General features: G+C 40.6%; 1 protein-coding gene across 1 annotated transcript in view; it reads left to right on the top strand.

The window, feature by feature from the left end:
• The window catches only part of TRAF3 (TNF receptor associated factor 3), a 111,217-nt gene that overhangs the window by 44,826 nt on the left and 50,174 nt on the right, over window positions 1-16,217 (top strand). The window contains exon 3 of the mRNA XM_082838136.1: window positions 15,667-15,785. Coding sequence (XP_082694262.1) covers window positions 15,775-15,785 — 11 coding nt within the window. The 5' untranslated portion in view covers window positions 15,667-15,774. The remainder of the gene's footprint in view (window positions 1-15,666; window positions 15,786-16,217) is intronic.

Genomic DNA, 16,217 nt, shown 5'->3' with positions numbered 1-16,217 from the left:
AAAGCCGACACACTCTTGAACTGTTGACCCCTGTTCATATCCAGACGAGGAGTAGCCGCTCATTTATGGTACGTGCATCAGGCACTGGTGTTGGAAGCCTGTGATCGACTAACAATGAATTCAACAGTATAATCTCATTTAAATTGTTCTTTGGCTTAGAAGAGTAAAAATTACTTCAATTGAAGAAAGAAAGTATCTTGACTTGTCAAAAAAATGATATTCAGTTAAAAATGACAAAATTTCACAGCCCTGCATATGTTACAAAATGGCATTTCACAGGCAAATTCATTAATTGGGGTTATTTTGCAAGGGTCTTCAGACCCTCAGATCGGAGGAAGCCCCCCTGTCACGTGCTTCCCTTGCGGCTTGTGCTGGACCGTAGGACATCTGCGTAGCGAGGTGACTTCTGTCTTCTGAGTGACCACTTTCGTCCCTGAATGCACAGCTCACAGAGACAGGGTTAGGGGGCGGCTTGGGTTTGCCGCACCGTGAAGACACGCCTCCTTGATACTCTCGATGATGGAAGACATGGATTGTGAAATGCTAAAACCTCAAGAAATTATTTCGTTCAGTCCCTCCCTGCCAGCCCTCTGTTCCACTGAAACCCACCCCAGAGGGGAGCGTCTGAGCCCTGGCCTCTGGGCTCCTGTCCAGCCTCCCGGGGTGACCTTCATCCTCCAACGCCAGACATGGGTCTTGTTGCCCAGAGTATAGGAATCTTTCTTAGCTTGGAACCTTAAGTCCAAACCCACAAGAACATTGCTCCCTTTTTTATTCTGCCTGGGGTTCTCAGAACGTCTAATAACACTGGACAGTTTTGTCATTCATCATCGTGAGTAGTGTGGCTTAGTACAACTTGCAGCTACAGGTCTTGGAGAGCAAATTCATTTTCTACATTCAGATTTGCGCATCTAAAAATTCTGTTTATAATATTAATTTAGGACAAGGCTTCTGTTATGAGTTGTGGAAAAACAGCTCCTCTATCCCCTTTAATAAAGATATTTTTGAAATGTAATTTAATGCGTGTAAGTGAATTACTGTTCAGGTTTTAGTTTGTTGCTTGGAAAGAAGTGTGAGAAGAAAAGCATCTTTTTTTATCTTTTCTTCTTGTTTTTTGCCCGCACCTCACTGCTTGTGGGATCTTAGTTCCCCAACCAGGGACTGAACCCGGGCCCTCGGCAATGAGAGCGCAGGGTCCTAACCACTGGACCACCAGGGAATTCCTGAGATGTATCTCTTTTTATTTCTTTAAATATTTTTTATTTTTGGCTGCGTTGGGTCTTCATTGCTGCACGCGGGCTTTTCTCTAGTTGCGGCGAGTGGGGACTACTCTTCGTTGTGGTGTGGGGGCTTCTCGTAGCAGTGGCTTATCTTGCTGCAGAGCATGGGCTCTAGGCGCGCGGGCTTCAGTGGTTGTGGCTCACGGGCTTAGTTGCTCCGCGGCATGTGGGATCTTCCTGGACCAGGGCACGAACCCGTGTCCCCTGCGTTGGTAGGTGGATTCTTAACCACTGCACCACCAGGGAAGTCCGAAAAGTATCTTTTTAACAAACACATTTTCTAAGCTCTGGCCAGCAACCCACTCATTCAATTAATATTTATCAAGCACTAATATTTATCAGTATAGTATTTTATTATATTTGTATATGTATTTACATCTTTGTGCTAAATATATGTTAGTGTGTTTATGTATATGCTATACACTTACTATATACATAAATGTATACACACTAATTATATATACATATGTGTACACACTCATTAAAATCAAGCAGAAGTATAGCAAAAAGTTAGATACCCTAGAATTATATGGGATTTTTTTTCCCTGTAAAACCTATAGAATGAGCTATTGAGTTGATGTTCAGTATGAGCCAGTTTTTTGGTTTTTTTTTTTGCGGTACACGAGCCTCTCACTGTTGTGGCCTCTCCCGTTACCGAGCACAGGCTCCTGACGCGCAGGCTCAGCGGCCATGGCTCACGGGCCCAGCCGCTCCGCGGCATGTGGGATCCTCCCGGACCGGGGCACGAACCCATGTCCCCGGCATCGGCAGGCGGACTCTCAACCACTGCGCCACCAGGGAAGCCCCCTGAGCCACTTTTTAATCTGAGAATTTCAGAAATAGTTAATTCCTACCGATCCTTCAGCTTATGGCTTAGACACTCTCTCCTCAGGGAGGCCTTCCCTGCACCCACGCGGGGTGTTGCTGGCGCATTCGTCACGTGCTTCCCTTGGGCAGTTTTCACGTCTCGTGCACGCACACCCACAGTTACTTGTGTCCCTCCCCCAGGCGGCAGCTCTGGGCGGCAGGGCCCTGCCCTGCTTGTCCCCTGCTCCTGGCACGGTGCCTGCGCCACCCTGGCTCTAGGCCGCATGCTGGGTTCCCAGTGAGACTGGGCACCGGAGTTTACCTCTGAGGGGGTTGTCGTGCTCTGCATTAACCTTTCCTTTGTGGGGCAGTCTTGGAAGCTTTCAAGTGTTTTCTCATTCAACCAAGAAATCTTTCTTCCATGACGAACTTCCTATTTTTTTCAAATGATTGAATACTTCTATTTTCTTCCTCCTCCAAGGAGTTGGAAACTACTAAGAACAGATGACTTTGTATGGGTCCTTCCTTCTTTTGCTCTTCCCTCAAGTTCTTATTCATGTAAGTGGACGAATATATTGTAGGGATAGCAGATTCAAATGGATCCTTCTAATTTAAGGATAGAGATTTTTGAGGAGAATGAGGAAGTTTTGAGAAACTAGTAGAACCTGCCCTGGTGCTGTGGATTCTTCGTAGGAAATTCTCTTTCGTTTTCCTCATGACAGGTGCTGGACTGTGAGAAGGGACCTACCATTCAAAAATATTTGTCAGGCACTTATGGCCCCTGGGGTCAGACAAGCCTAGCTTTTGTCCCAGCTGCCGCGGACCACCTGGGACTCAGCCGGGTGCTGTGTGCAGGGTGTGGTGCCGGGCGCTGCGGAGCCCCAGCACGAAGGCGCCGCTCCCTGCGCTTCGTCAGGGGCTCTCAACTTGCTGGGTGTGTGCTGACGTCGCTTAGCAGCACTGCTTTAACCTACAAATAAAGATTGATTTTCATATTATTCCGATAGAAGATTTTATTAATGTAGGCACTTTATTTGTATAAAAGGTGTTGACAGGATATTTTGTGTTCAAACTATTGATTAATTTTGGGGGAAACCTAAGGGATTTGATGTTGCATAACAAATCTCTATTTAAATTCACTGAATAAACTGCAGTGAACCATAACTCTATTAAGCCAAAGCCAGCACTGCAGAATAGAGTTTATTTGAAAGAACAATTAGATGAAAATTTCAAGGTGACCTGGAAAGGTTTCACGCTTCTGTATAACTCTTAAGTTAAAATAATATGATCAGCCAGATGCCACATAGGAAACTTTGTACTGGTGGGTCCAGCAGTCTTAGCAGCAGGGGTCACATTTGATTAGGAAGTAGATTTATTCTAGAGGGTTTATGTAGCATGAAGAATATTAAATTCAAAGAGATCACAGTGATATTTAAGAGATCACTGGATATCTTAAATTTTCAACTTGACTCTGTCAAAATATTTCTGACATTTTGTATTTTAAGACTAAAGTAAGTATGCAGTGGTAATGGATGTTTGGTCATGATTTCAGGTGAGTAAGGCTTCAGAGAAACCTATCGCAGGGCCAAAAACGAAACTAAACTCACCATTGCCTTGTAGTTACAAACCATGGCGTGTTTTACCCAAGGGTAGTTTTAACTCTGTTACCCAGTAGCGTGGGGTAGTCACTTCATTCTTAAGTAGCTCCTTGCCTCCTCCTTGTTCAAATCCATTTGGATAATGCTTTTCAAAAGTAAGCAGAATAATTCTGGTCAATTCTCATATTAAAGTGGCTAGAAACTAAGCAAATGATTATTTAAATGATGTGAGAAAATTCATTTTAGCCTAGCCAAGGTCTCAGTAACGCTCCTTGAAGTCTGAAATGGCCTTACTTGGTTCAGCTAAAGGTGCTTTTTTTTTGGTGCCTCTGGTTGTGAGTGTCATTTGTTAGTCCTAAGGGAATACATCAGTCCAGGGATGTCAATGCTGAAATTCAAAGCCATGAAAAAAGATGCTTGGTTTAAAAAAAAGGACAAATGCATCTGTTAGGCATTACTGATGTCTTGGGAATTTTGAGGTGTGTATTTTGCTTATTGCTAAGGTATTAGGTGATTGCCCAGGATGTGAGCTTACAGGTGTCAGAGCCATCGTGAACAAGCTACCACGGAGGCAGTGCTGGTCCGTGAGACCTGGGTTTCAGTCCTGGTGACTCTGACTTTGGACAAGTTGCTGAATGTCATTATTTTAGTTCCTCAAGAGACCAGGGAGGAATTTGGACTACTGGATAACATTTTTTTTTTTTAAATGGCCTTTATTATGTTGAGGTAGGTTCCCTCTGTACCCACTTTCTGGAGAGTTTTTATCATAAATGGGTGTTGAATTTTGTCAAAAGCTTTTTCTGCATCTATTGAGATGATCATATGGTTTTTATTCTTCAATTTGTTAATATGGTGTGTCACATTGATTGATTTACATATATTGAAGAATCCTTGCATTCCTGGATAAATCCCACTTGATCATGGTGTATGATCCTTTTAATGTGTTGTTGGATTCTGTTTGTTAGTATTTTGTTGAGGATTTTTGCATCTATATTCATCAGTGATATTGGTCTGTAATTTTCTTTTTTTGTAATATCTTCATCTGGTTTTGGTATCAGGGTGATGGTGGCCTCATAGAATGAGTTTGGGAGTATTCCTTCCTCTGCAATTTTTTGGAAGAGTTTGAGAAGGATGGGTGTTAGCTCTTCTCTAAATGTTTGATGGAATTCACCTGTGAAGCCATCTGGTCCTGGACTTTTGTTTGTTGGAAGATTTTTAATCACAGTTTCAATTTCATTACTTGTGATTGGTCTGTTCATATTTTCTATTTCTTCCTGGTTCAGTCTTGGAAAGTTATACCTTTCTAAGAATTTGTCCATTGCTTCCACGTTGTCCATTTTATTGGCATAGAGTTGCTTGTAGTAGTCTCTTAGGATGCTTTGTATTTCTGCGGTGTCTGTTGTAACTTCTCCTTTTTCATTTCTAATTCTATTGATTTGAGTCTTCTCCCTTTTTTTCTGGCTGATGGTTTATCAATTTTATCTTCTCAAAGAACCAGCTTTCAGTTTTATTGATCTTTGCTATTGTTTTCTTTGTTTCTGTTTCATTTATTTCTGCTCTGATCTTTATGATTTCTTTCCTTCTGTTAACTTTGGGTTTTGTTTGTTCTTCTTTCTCTAGTTCCTTTAGGTGTAAGGTTAGATTGTTTACTTGAGATTTTTCTTGTTTCTGGAGGTAGGCTTGTATAGCTATAAAGTTCCCTCCTAGAACTGCTTTTGCTGCATCCCATAGGTTTTGGATCATCGCGTTTTCATAGTCATTTTTCTCTAGGTATTTTTTGATTTCTTCTTTGCTTTCTTCAGTGATCTCTTGGTTATTTAGTAACGTATTGTTTAGCCTCCATGTGTTTGTGTTTTTTACGTTTTTTTCCCCTGTAATTCATTTCTAATTTCATAGCGTTGTGGTCAGAAAAGATGCTTGATATGATTTCAGTGTTCTTAAATTTACTGTGGCTTGATTTGTGACCCAAGATGTGATCTATCCTGGAGAATGTTCTGTGCGCACTTGAGAAGAAAGTGTAATCTGCTGTTTTTGGATGGAATGTCCTATAAATATCAGTTAAATCTATCTGGTCTGTTGTGTCATTTAAAGCTTCTGTTTCCTTATTTATTTTCATTTTGGATGATCTGTCCATTGGTGTAAGTGAGGTCTTAAAGTCCCCCAATATTATTGTGTTACTGTCGATTTCCTCTTTTATAGCTGTTAGCAGTTGCCTTATGTATTGAGGTGCTCCTATGTTGGGTGCATATATATTTATAATTGTTATATCTTCTTCTCGGATTGATCCCTTGATCATTATGTAGTGTCCTTCCTTGTCTCTTGTAACATTCTTTATTTTAAAGTCTATTTTATCTGTTAAGAGTATTGCTACTCCAGCTTTCTTTTGATTTCCATTTGCATGGAATATCTTTTTCCATCCCCTCACTTTCAGTCTGTATGTGTCCGTAGGTCTGAAGTGGGTCTCTTGTAGACAGCATATATATGGGTCTTGTTTTTGTATCCATTCAGTGAGCCTGTGTCTTTTGGTTGGAGCATTTAATGCATTCACGTTTAAGGTAATTATCGATATGTATGTTCCTATGACCATTTTCTTAATTGTTTTGGGTTTGTTTTTGTAGGTCCTTTTCTTCTCTTGTGTTTCCCACTTAGAGAAGTTCCTTTAGCATTTGTTGTAGAGCTGGTTTGGTGGTGCTGAATTCTCTTAGCTTTTGCTTGTCTGTAAAGCTTTTGATTTCTCCATCGAATCTGAATGAGATCCTTGCCAGGTAGAGTAATCTTGGTTGTAGGTTCTTCCCTTTCATCACTTTAAGTATATCTTGCCACTCCCTTCTGGCTTGTAGAGTTTCTGCTGAGAAATCAGCTGCTATGGGAGTTCCCTTGTATGTTACTTGTCGTTTTTCCCTTGCTGCTTTCAATAATTTTTGTCTTTTATTTTTGCCAATTTGATTACTATGTGTCTTGGCGTGTTTCTCCTTGGGTTTATACTGTATGGGACTCTCTGCACTTCCTGGACTTGGGTAGCTATTTCCTTTCCCATGTTAGGGAAGTTTTCAACTATAATCTCTTCAAATATTCTCTCAGGCCCTTTCTCTCTTCTCCTTCTGGGACCCCTAAAATGTGAATGTTGTTGCCTTTAATATTGTCCCAGAGGTCTCTTAGGCTGTCTTCATTTCTTTTCATCCTTTTTTCTTTACTCTGTTCTGCAGCAGTGAATTCCACCATTCTGTCTTCCAGGTCACTTATCCGTTCTTCTGCCTCACTTATTCTGCTATTGATTCCTTCTAGTGTAGTTTTCGTTTCAGTTTATTGTATTGTTCATCTCTGTTTGTTTGTCTTTAATTCTTCTAGGTCTTTGTTAAACATTTCTTGCATCTTTTCGATCTTTGCCTCCATTCTTTTTCCAAGGTCCTGGATCATCTTCACTATCATTATTCTGAATTCTTTTTCTGGAAGGTTGCCTATCTCCACTTCATTTAGTTGTTTTTCTGTAGTCCAATCTGGTACCTTCATCTGGTACATAGCCCTCTGCCTTTTCATCTTGTCTTTCTGTGAATGTGGTTTTTGTTCCGCAGGCTGCAGGATTGTAGTTCTTCTTGCTTCTGCTGTCTCCTGGATAACATTTTAAAGATAATTTGAGTGTGCAAATGGCAAATCCGATTTTGCAGCATAAATCTGTATTGATTCCCACGACATCCTGAGTCAGTGAGCACACCTCTGTTGGTGCAGTCTATCTGGTAACAGACACGGTTGTTAAGCACATGGGTTCCAGGGGCACAGTGATCCCCGACTTGCTAATGTGTAATGTTGCGAAGTTGCTGAATCTTTGTGTTTCAATTTTCTCATCTCTACAATGCAGTGGAAAAAGGAGAAAGGTATTTGTAGAGTTGTGAGGAATAAATGACTAACTACAAGATTAAATTAATACTAACTAATAAAAACTGTGACTAACGTGTATTGAGTGCTTCCTGTGTGGCAGGCACTTTCTGAGGGCTGAGGATACAAACCTGACGGAGACACGGTTGTGTCTTCAGGAGGCTCACAGTCAGGTGGGAGGGAGAAGGAAGCAAGGCTGGTACAGGCTTGTACGTGTTGTGATGGGCGTCCTCCTCGTACAGTACAGACCAGGGTCTGAGGAGGGTCACTTTCCCTGGGAAGGGAAGGTTCACAGAAATATGCGAGTTTAAGTCCACTTTAATTAAAAGGACTTTAATTCCCCAAAAAGCAAGTGCTTGCCGTGTGTGCCTGGCACCTCGTTAAGTGCTAAGGGTTAGTGTGGATAGAAGATTTCAAGGCACGTGAATGTAGTCTTGGGGATGAAGTGTCTGACAGGACAGTGGAGGGGGTGGGAGAGAAGGGGCATGAACACAGGAGGAGAAAGGGCACCGGTGGAGCAGAGCTTGCAAGCCCGCCCTGGTGTTGAGGGAGGCTGGCTCTCGGCAGAGGAGGGCCTGCTGAGCCACGCTGGGGGAGGTAGGCTCACGCCCAAGGCCGGGTCAGGAGGACAGAGTGGGGAGGGAAGTGTGCGAGGGTGCTTCGTGAATTTCAGTGTGTTGGATTGTTAAATTAATTTGAGTTTCATGAGTTCTGGACTATTTCTTCATAAAAATTATAACTTTTAACCATGGCTTGTCTGTGGCTGCTTTCATACTAAGTATGTAAATGAATGGCCATTGACGCGTTCCAATAAAACTTTATTTATAAAAATAGTAGCAAGTTGGATTTGGTCCTCAGGCCATAGTTTGCCAGTCCTGGTCTAGAGACAGTTTCTACATTACGGGACAGGGAGAGCAAAACCAGAGTCCACTAGCCTTACTGAAGTAGCAAAACAGAGATCAGAGCTTGGAGAGCACGAGGCAGCTAGAATTTGAGGGGCAAAGTATACGGGGTAGGGAGCTACTTAGAGAACTCCAGAGATCTGCAGAAGGACCTCCTGAGATTTGGGCCGAGTGCTGATCTACGTGTCCATCAGAGCAAACACCTCAAAGCCGGGAAAAGAAGCACCAGAAAGGAGTGGACTCAACACTTTTTGGACATCACACAGAGCTGAGATAGTTTGTGTTCGCACCACCCAGGGTTGTATCAGTTAGGTCCTTGTAAAGCTTGTTTTTTAATCTTTGTGAGGGTGGGTTCAGAGCAGCTTTTTCATTTAGGGCATCAGGTAGATTCCTCAGAGGGGTATCACCTTAGTAATGGGACTGAATCAGCCCTGGACTAAAAGACTGCTGCAGACCTGCCCTAACTGATTCCAGGCAACTTAACTGCATTCCCAGAACAAAGCCCCAACATTTAAAAGGATATGATAAAATCCAGCACCCAACAATGTGAAAATGTTTGTGTCCAGCATCTAATAAAAATTACCAGGCATGCAAAGAAGCAAGAAAATATGATATTAACCAGGAGGAAAATCAATCAGTAGAAACCCAGAAATAACAGAGATGATGAAATTAGCAGACAGGGGCATTAAAATAACTATTATAAATAAGTTGTACATATTCATGGGGAAAATGAGCGTAATGAGTGAGTGATATGAAAAAGACTGAACTAGGACTTCTAGAGATGAAAAATATAATAGAGAAGTGAAAAATACAATAGATTAACAGCATATTGGCTGTACAGAAGAAAAGATCAGTGAACTTCAAGACGTAGCAATAGAGGACTTCCCTGGTGGTACAGTGGTTAAGAATCCTTCTGCCAACGTAGGGGACACGGGTTTGATCCCTGGTCCGAGAAGACCCCATGTGCTGCAGAGCAGCTAAGCCCGTGCACCACAACTACTGAGCCTGCGCTCTAGAGCCCACAAGCCACAACTACTGAAGCCCATGCGCCTAGAGCCCGTTCTCTGCAACAAGAGAAGCCACCGCAATGAGAAGCCCGTGCACCGCAACGAAGAGTGCCCCCACTCGCTGCAACTAGAGAAAGCCCACGCGCAGCAACGAAGACCCAACGCGGCCAAAAGTAAATAAATAAATAAGGTAAATAAATTTATTTTTTAAAAAAAGACATAGCAGTAGAAACTATCCAAAATATGGTACAAAGAATAAAGAAGATTGAACAAAGTAACAGAGCATTAGTGACCTGTGAGAGAAAGTCAGCTGTTTCAAGATACGTGTAACTGGAGTTCTAGAAGAAGAGGAGAGAATGGAAATGGTATTTGAAGAAATAGTGGTTGAAAAATGTCCAGATTTTTTGAAGACTGCAAACCATGATGCTCACAAACCCCGAATAGAGCAAACAGGGAAAATCATACCAAGGTGCCACGTGATCCAATTGCTGAAAAACCAGTGATGAAGAGAAAAAAATCTTAAAAAGCAGCAAGAAGAAAAGAGGACATGTTACAGAGGAACCAAATTAACGTGAGAAGACTTCTGGCCAGAACTTGTGTAAGTCAGGAGACAACAGTGCTGTTTTTAAAGCAGTGAAAGGAAGAAACCTGTTAATTTAGAATTCTGTACCCAGTGAAAATATCTTTCGGAAATGAAAGTGAAATCAAAATTTCTAGGCCAAGAAATGCTGACAGAATTTATTGCCAGCAGAACTACAACTACAAGAAATTTTCAAGGAAGCTCAACTAGAAGCAGTATGGTACCAGATGGAAATTTTTACACAAAGGAATGAAAAGAACCAAAAATGGTCAATAATTGGCAGATATTCACACTTTTAATCTTTTTAAAATTGATTATTTAAAGCCAAAATAACAATGTATTTTGGGATTTATAATACTTGTAGAGGTAAATAAATAACAATAGCACAGAGGTTGGGAGGGGAGAAATGGAAGTACAGTATTACTGTGTCTCAAGTGGTATAATATTATTTGAAGGTAAGCTGTGATGAGTTGAAGATGTATATTATATCTAAATCTCTCATCAGTGGGGAAAAAAGAAACATTAATTGCCAGTATCAGGGATGTAAAAGGACATTATTACAGATCCTACAGACGTTAAATGGGCAATAAGGAATATTGTGAAGAATTTTATGCCAATAAATTTGACAACCTAAATAAAATGAACAAACCCCTTGAAAAACGTAAACCACCAAAGCTCACTCAAGAACAAATGTATAGCATAACTATATATTTATTAAAGAATTTGTAGTTAAAATCCTTACCTCAAAGAAATCTTCAGGCGCAGATAGCTTCACTGATAAGTATTAAACACTTAAAGAAGAGAGAATACTGAATCTGACAAAAACTTTTTCAGAAAATAGAAGAGGAGTGAATGCTTCCTGTCTCATTCTGTAAGGCCAGCCTTATCCTGAAAGCAAAACCAGGCAGAGACATTATAATAAAGGAAAAACCACCAAGCAGTATTTGTGATATGCACAGCATCCTCCATAAATTTTAGCAAATAGAATCCGCTAGGCTGCATATAAAAAGGATGTTACATAATGATCAAATTTATCTCAAGAATGAAAGATTGGCTTAACATTGGAAAATCAATCAATGTAATCCACCACAGTAATAGATCAAAAGAAGAAAAACGAGAGTGAAACACAGAGATGGGAATGTGGAAAACACAAAGGGAAGGCAGGGGACTGGAAACAGTGAGCTCTGGCACATGTATAATTGGTTCTGAGGAGAGAGGATGGTGCAGAAGCAGTATTCGAAGAGATAATGGCTGAAAATTTTCCACAGATTGTGAAAGAAGCCAAACCACAGATCCAAGATGCTCAACAAATGACTGGCAGGGTAAGTAAAAAGAAATCCACCCAAACACATAGTGAAACACATGATTACGTATAAAGGAACAGTAATAGACTTCTCAACACAGGCAGTGAAAGCCAAAAAGACTTGGGGTAATAGCTTCCGTACACTAGAAGAAAGAATTCTGTACCTTTTTTAGAAAAATGAATGAATATTGTGTAAAACATTAATAATGACAGATATACACATGCATACACACACAACAGTAGAATATAAGTTGGAAAGATGATGAATGGAGTTAATATTTTGAGGCCCTTGCTGTCCAAGGGAAGGGTAAATATATTGATTAACATTGGACTTTGGTAAGACCCTGTACATTATAATTTCTAAAGCAATTACTAAAAGAATAGAAACAATGTGTAATTTCCAGATTACTGGGGAGTGGGGACTAGAATGGTAACAAGTAATCCAAAAGGAGCAAATGGAAGCCCCTGGTAAAGTAACAGAATTAAACCTAAATGTGAGTAGTTGCTTCCAGTGTAAATAGCGTAAGTGTTCCAATTAAAAGACAAGGGTATCAAGTAAGATATTTTAAAACTCCAACTGTATACTGTTCATGGGAGACCCACCTAAAACATGAGGATTAAGAGATGTTGAAAGAAAAATGATGAAAAAAATAACCTATGCAAACACTAGCCAAAAGCAAGATTGTATAGTGTCAGAAAAAATACAGTTTAAGGCAGAAAAAACAGTACTAGAGAGAATGAGTGTCATTTCACTCAATAGAGTTGGCAACTAGTTCCTATAACAAAACATTCAGTAGTTTATTGTAAGCAAATTCGTTTCTTACACAAAGTCCAGTACCGACAGTCCTGTTTGACAGATTGCTTTCCAGATGGTCATCTGGGGATTCAGCTGCTTCTGCCTGTGACTCTGCCGTCTCTTAGGACTTGGAATACTCTGCAGGAGCCTCTGCGTTCGGGGGAGTATGGGCACTCACACCAGTATTCACGGGCTAGGCCCGAGGGTGGGGTACATTACGATCACGTTCTGTTAGGGGGAGCCCAGGTCGTATAACCAAACTTTGGTAAGAACCAAACTGCAGGGGAGGCTGGGAAATAACAATCTAGCTTTGTGCCCAGGAAGTAGAAGGAGTAAGTTCGGTCAGCCTGTCGTCTCTGTCACGGTTTGTAATGGTAAAAGGTTCAATTCAAAGGAGAGTCATAATAATTCTCAATGTGGAGAAGCCTAATAATATATGACTTCAGAGTATCCAAACTAGAATTTGCATAAGTACAAGGAAAAAATTGAGAAATTTACAGTTATCGTGGAGATTCCAACACAAGTCTCAGTAACTGATAGAATAAGTAGGCCAAAAATTTTAAAGATTCTGTAAGCACAGATGTTTTGCATAGGATCAATACCCTTGGTCTGATGTACGTATAAATAACATTCCCTCCAAAACCTGCAAGGTATACTTTATTTTCAGGCACATAGAAGAAATTTCTAAAAATTGACCAATACTAGGCCATAGTGCAATACGTTTCAAAGATTATAATAATACAGATTATAATCTCTGACCTCAGTGGAATTGAGCTATAAATCAGTAACAAAAAGATAATTATAAAATCCCTAAGAGCTTAAAAATAAAGGAATATTTTAAAAATATTCTAAGAAGATGACATAATGGAAGTTAGAACATGCTTTTAACTGGCTGAAAATGAACATACTATACATCAAAACTTGTAGAATGCAGCCAAATCTCTCTGTCCATGGAGAGAGATTTTATAGCTTTAGAAAGGTAGAAAAGCTGAAAATTAGTAGGCTAAGTATCACTCTAATTAAAAATTGGAAAAAGAATAGCCAAAAAAAAAAACCCCAAAGGAAGAAAATCAGAGCAGAATTCAGCAAATGGAAATTTTACAGTAGAAAAGAACAACAAAGCACCCAGATTGGTTCTTTGAATAGTCTAGTAAAATTGACAAACGTCTGGTGAGATAAGGGAGAAAAAAGAGGAGGCACAGTCAATGAAAAGAAAGGAAAAAAGAGAAGCTACTTCGGATCCAGTGGACTATAAAAAATCATAGAACATTATGAGAGAGAGCATCATGTCAGTAAATTTGGAAATTTAGGTGAAATAAACAGATTTCTTGAAAAATGTAACTTTCTAAAAGTAGCTGCAGAAAAAATAGAAACCTTCACTAGTCCTATAACCATCAAAAAAATAGAATCAGTAATTAAAATTTTTTAGGCACAGATGGCTTCATTGTTAAATTCCACCAGACTTTCAAGGAAGAAATAATTCCAATCTTATCCAAATACTTCCTCAGAATAAACCAGGGAACACCTCCTAATGTATTTTATGAGGTTATCATAACTTTGTTACTGAAACCCAATAGGGATAGTATAATTAGTGAAGTGTTTATAGCAGACAAGGACAAATAAATTACAGCTATTGATTTTTCATTCTCTTGCCAAAGAAACATTCAGAGTTAACATTTGGCAAGAAGTGTAGTTCAAGTGTGGGTGATAAACTGTTTTGACTTACAAAATGTGATTGAAATAACATTGAGGCCGTGTGTGTGTGTGTGTGTGTGTGTGTGTGTGTGCGTGCGTGCGTGCGTGCGTGTGTGTGTGTGTGTGTGTGTGTATTATCGTGTGTTACCTTAATTGATCTCTGCGGCTTACTGAGTAGATTAAAACACATGTATCGGGCTTCCCTGGTGGCGCAGTGGTTGAGAGTCCGCCTGCCGATGCAGGGGACACGGGTTCATGCCCCGGTCTGGGAAGATCCCACATGCCGCGGAGCGGCTGGGCCCTGAGCCATGGCCGCTGAGCCTGCACGTGTGGAGCCTGTGCTCCGCAACGGGAGAGGCCACAACAGTGAGAGGCCTGCGTACCGCAAAGCAAAACAAAACAAAACAACACATGTTTTATAATGAGTGATATCAGTGAGGGCTATTTCTGATGTCCCTGGACCTTAGCTGTTACAAGCAAAGGGGGATTTATTGATTACCTAATTGAAAAGCCTCAGGGCTGGCTGCAGTTGAGTCAGCTTCTTCCCCAGCATCTTCCTCCATTTTTGCTCTATTCTCAGAGAGCCTCTTCACTCCCATGTGCTCATGTTCAGGTTCTTTGGGAAAGAATGAAAATCTCTTTAAGTCCCAGAGGAGGAAGAAAAGACTCGATTCATTTTGACTTGGGTTGTATGCTCACAGATGAAACAACTCTGGCCGGGAATAGGCTGCTTTTACTGGCCAGCCCCCCCCCCCCCAACCCTGACACCCGCCCCCTTGTGCCTGGGTGTTGGAACTTGGTTGCAGAATTAAATCTCCATTGCAGCAATTGTCAGATGTCAAATTTCATGAGCAGTTGTCAAATTTCATGAGCTTTTCTCCTAAATAATTATAAAATTTTACATAATGAAGGATTCTTAGGACACCACTGCATAGCCGTTCAGTTAGCAAGACTTAAAAATAGTGTGACAAATTTTGAAAACGTTGAGCAACAGAAACTCTCTCATACCTTCTTGTGGGAGTGTAAATTGTTACAACCGCCTGGGGAAGTAGTTTGTTTGGCCTTATGTAGCAAAGTTGAATATACACTTACCCAGTAATCTAGCAGTCACACTTGTAGGTGTATACACTAGAGGAATATATGCCTATATGCTTAAGATAGTTGTGCCAGAAAGATCTCAGTAGTGCTAATATTTGCTCCAAAGCAGAAATTACCCAGGGGACAGGGGAATGGGTAAGTAAATTGTGGTATATTGCATGATGGAATATTATACAGCAATGAAAACAAACAACAGAGCCAGCAACAACAATGGAGCAGAAACAAAGCAAGACAGAAGAAGACACACTGCATGATTGTGTTTATGTAAAATTCAGAAGCTGGCAAAAATAAACTGTCAGAGCTACGTGCCTAGGTGATAAATCTAAAGAAAAGCAAGGAAGTGATAACCACAGTTAGGGTAGTTGTTACCTAGAGGCGGAGGAAAGGGTTTGGGATCAGAGAGAGGCACCCGACCTTTTTTTGGTTGCAACAGTATGCCATTCCTTGGTCTGGTGGTAGTTAGACTAGTGTTTTCATAATAACCTTGTGAAACTGTACATACATGTTTCTTGTGCTTTTCTATGTGTAGATAATCCGAAGTTATCCAGACTTTGTAATTTATGTTCAACTCAAAACATGCAGAAAATCCAAAGCACATGTTTATATAGATGGTTAAAAAAGTTTCCTCCTAAACTTCTTACTTTATAATTTTTTAGAAATTTCCATTTTTGAAATTCTGTCTTTAAAATGTTCCACATGTGAGTTAACCACGTATCTTACTTCCTAGGTAAGGGACTCCACTACATTATCTGAAGAAGGATAAGGTTGACGCTGCTTTTTCTTTATTGAAATCTCTTCCCGCCTGATCAAGCTTAGATACATCTTCTTACAGCGTATGACACACAGGTATGTCACTAGAAAATTTTAATTTGTGTGGATTTCCTTCTTCAGCTGTTACTTGTTTGCTTTGCATGACTGAAGTAATTAAATTCAAAAACATCCTGAACTTCCTCACTTTTGGCTTTAGCAGTTTCATTCTATAACAGGTGTATTGGACTGTCTTCTGCTTACACGGCACTGTATTTTGGTGTGCATCTGACTTTTCCTTTTTTTAAAACCAGCATTAAACTTTGCAAGCGATAGACATTACACCTGATGTCTTAGTAACGATAATGAGTTTGAACACCAAGGTTAGCGGCATGCATCTCTGCCTGCCCTCTGAAAGCCCTGAGGCCCAGCCTTCCCTCGGAGGACGCCGCTGCAGTAAAGGTGCCAGTGGCTTGAGGCTGGGGGCCTGCCCAGCTGAGTATTGCATCTTTTGCTTGCTCCTTAACCGTC

Source organism: Leucopleurus acutus (assembly GCF_964270905.1).
Source record: "Leucopleurus acutus genome assembly, chromosome: 1".
Lineage (NCBI taxonomy): Eukaryota > Metazoa > Chordata > Mammalia > Artiodactyla > Delphinidae > Leucopleurus > Leucopleurus acutus.
The sequence above is the reverse complement of the archived record's forward strand: the minus strand, read 5'-3'. Positions and strand labels throughout refer to the sequence as shown.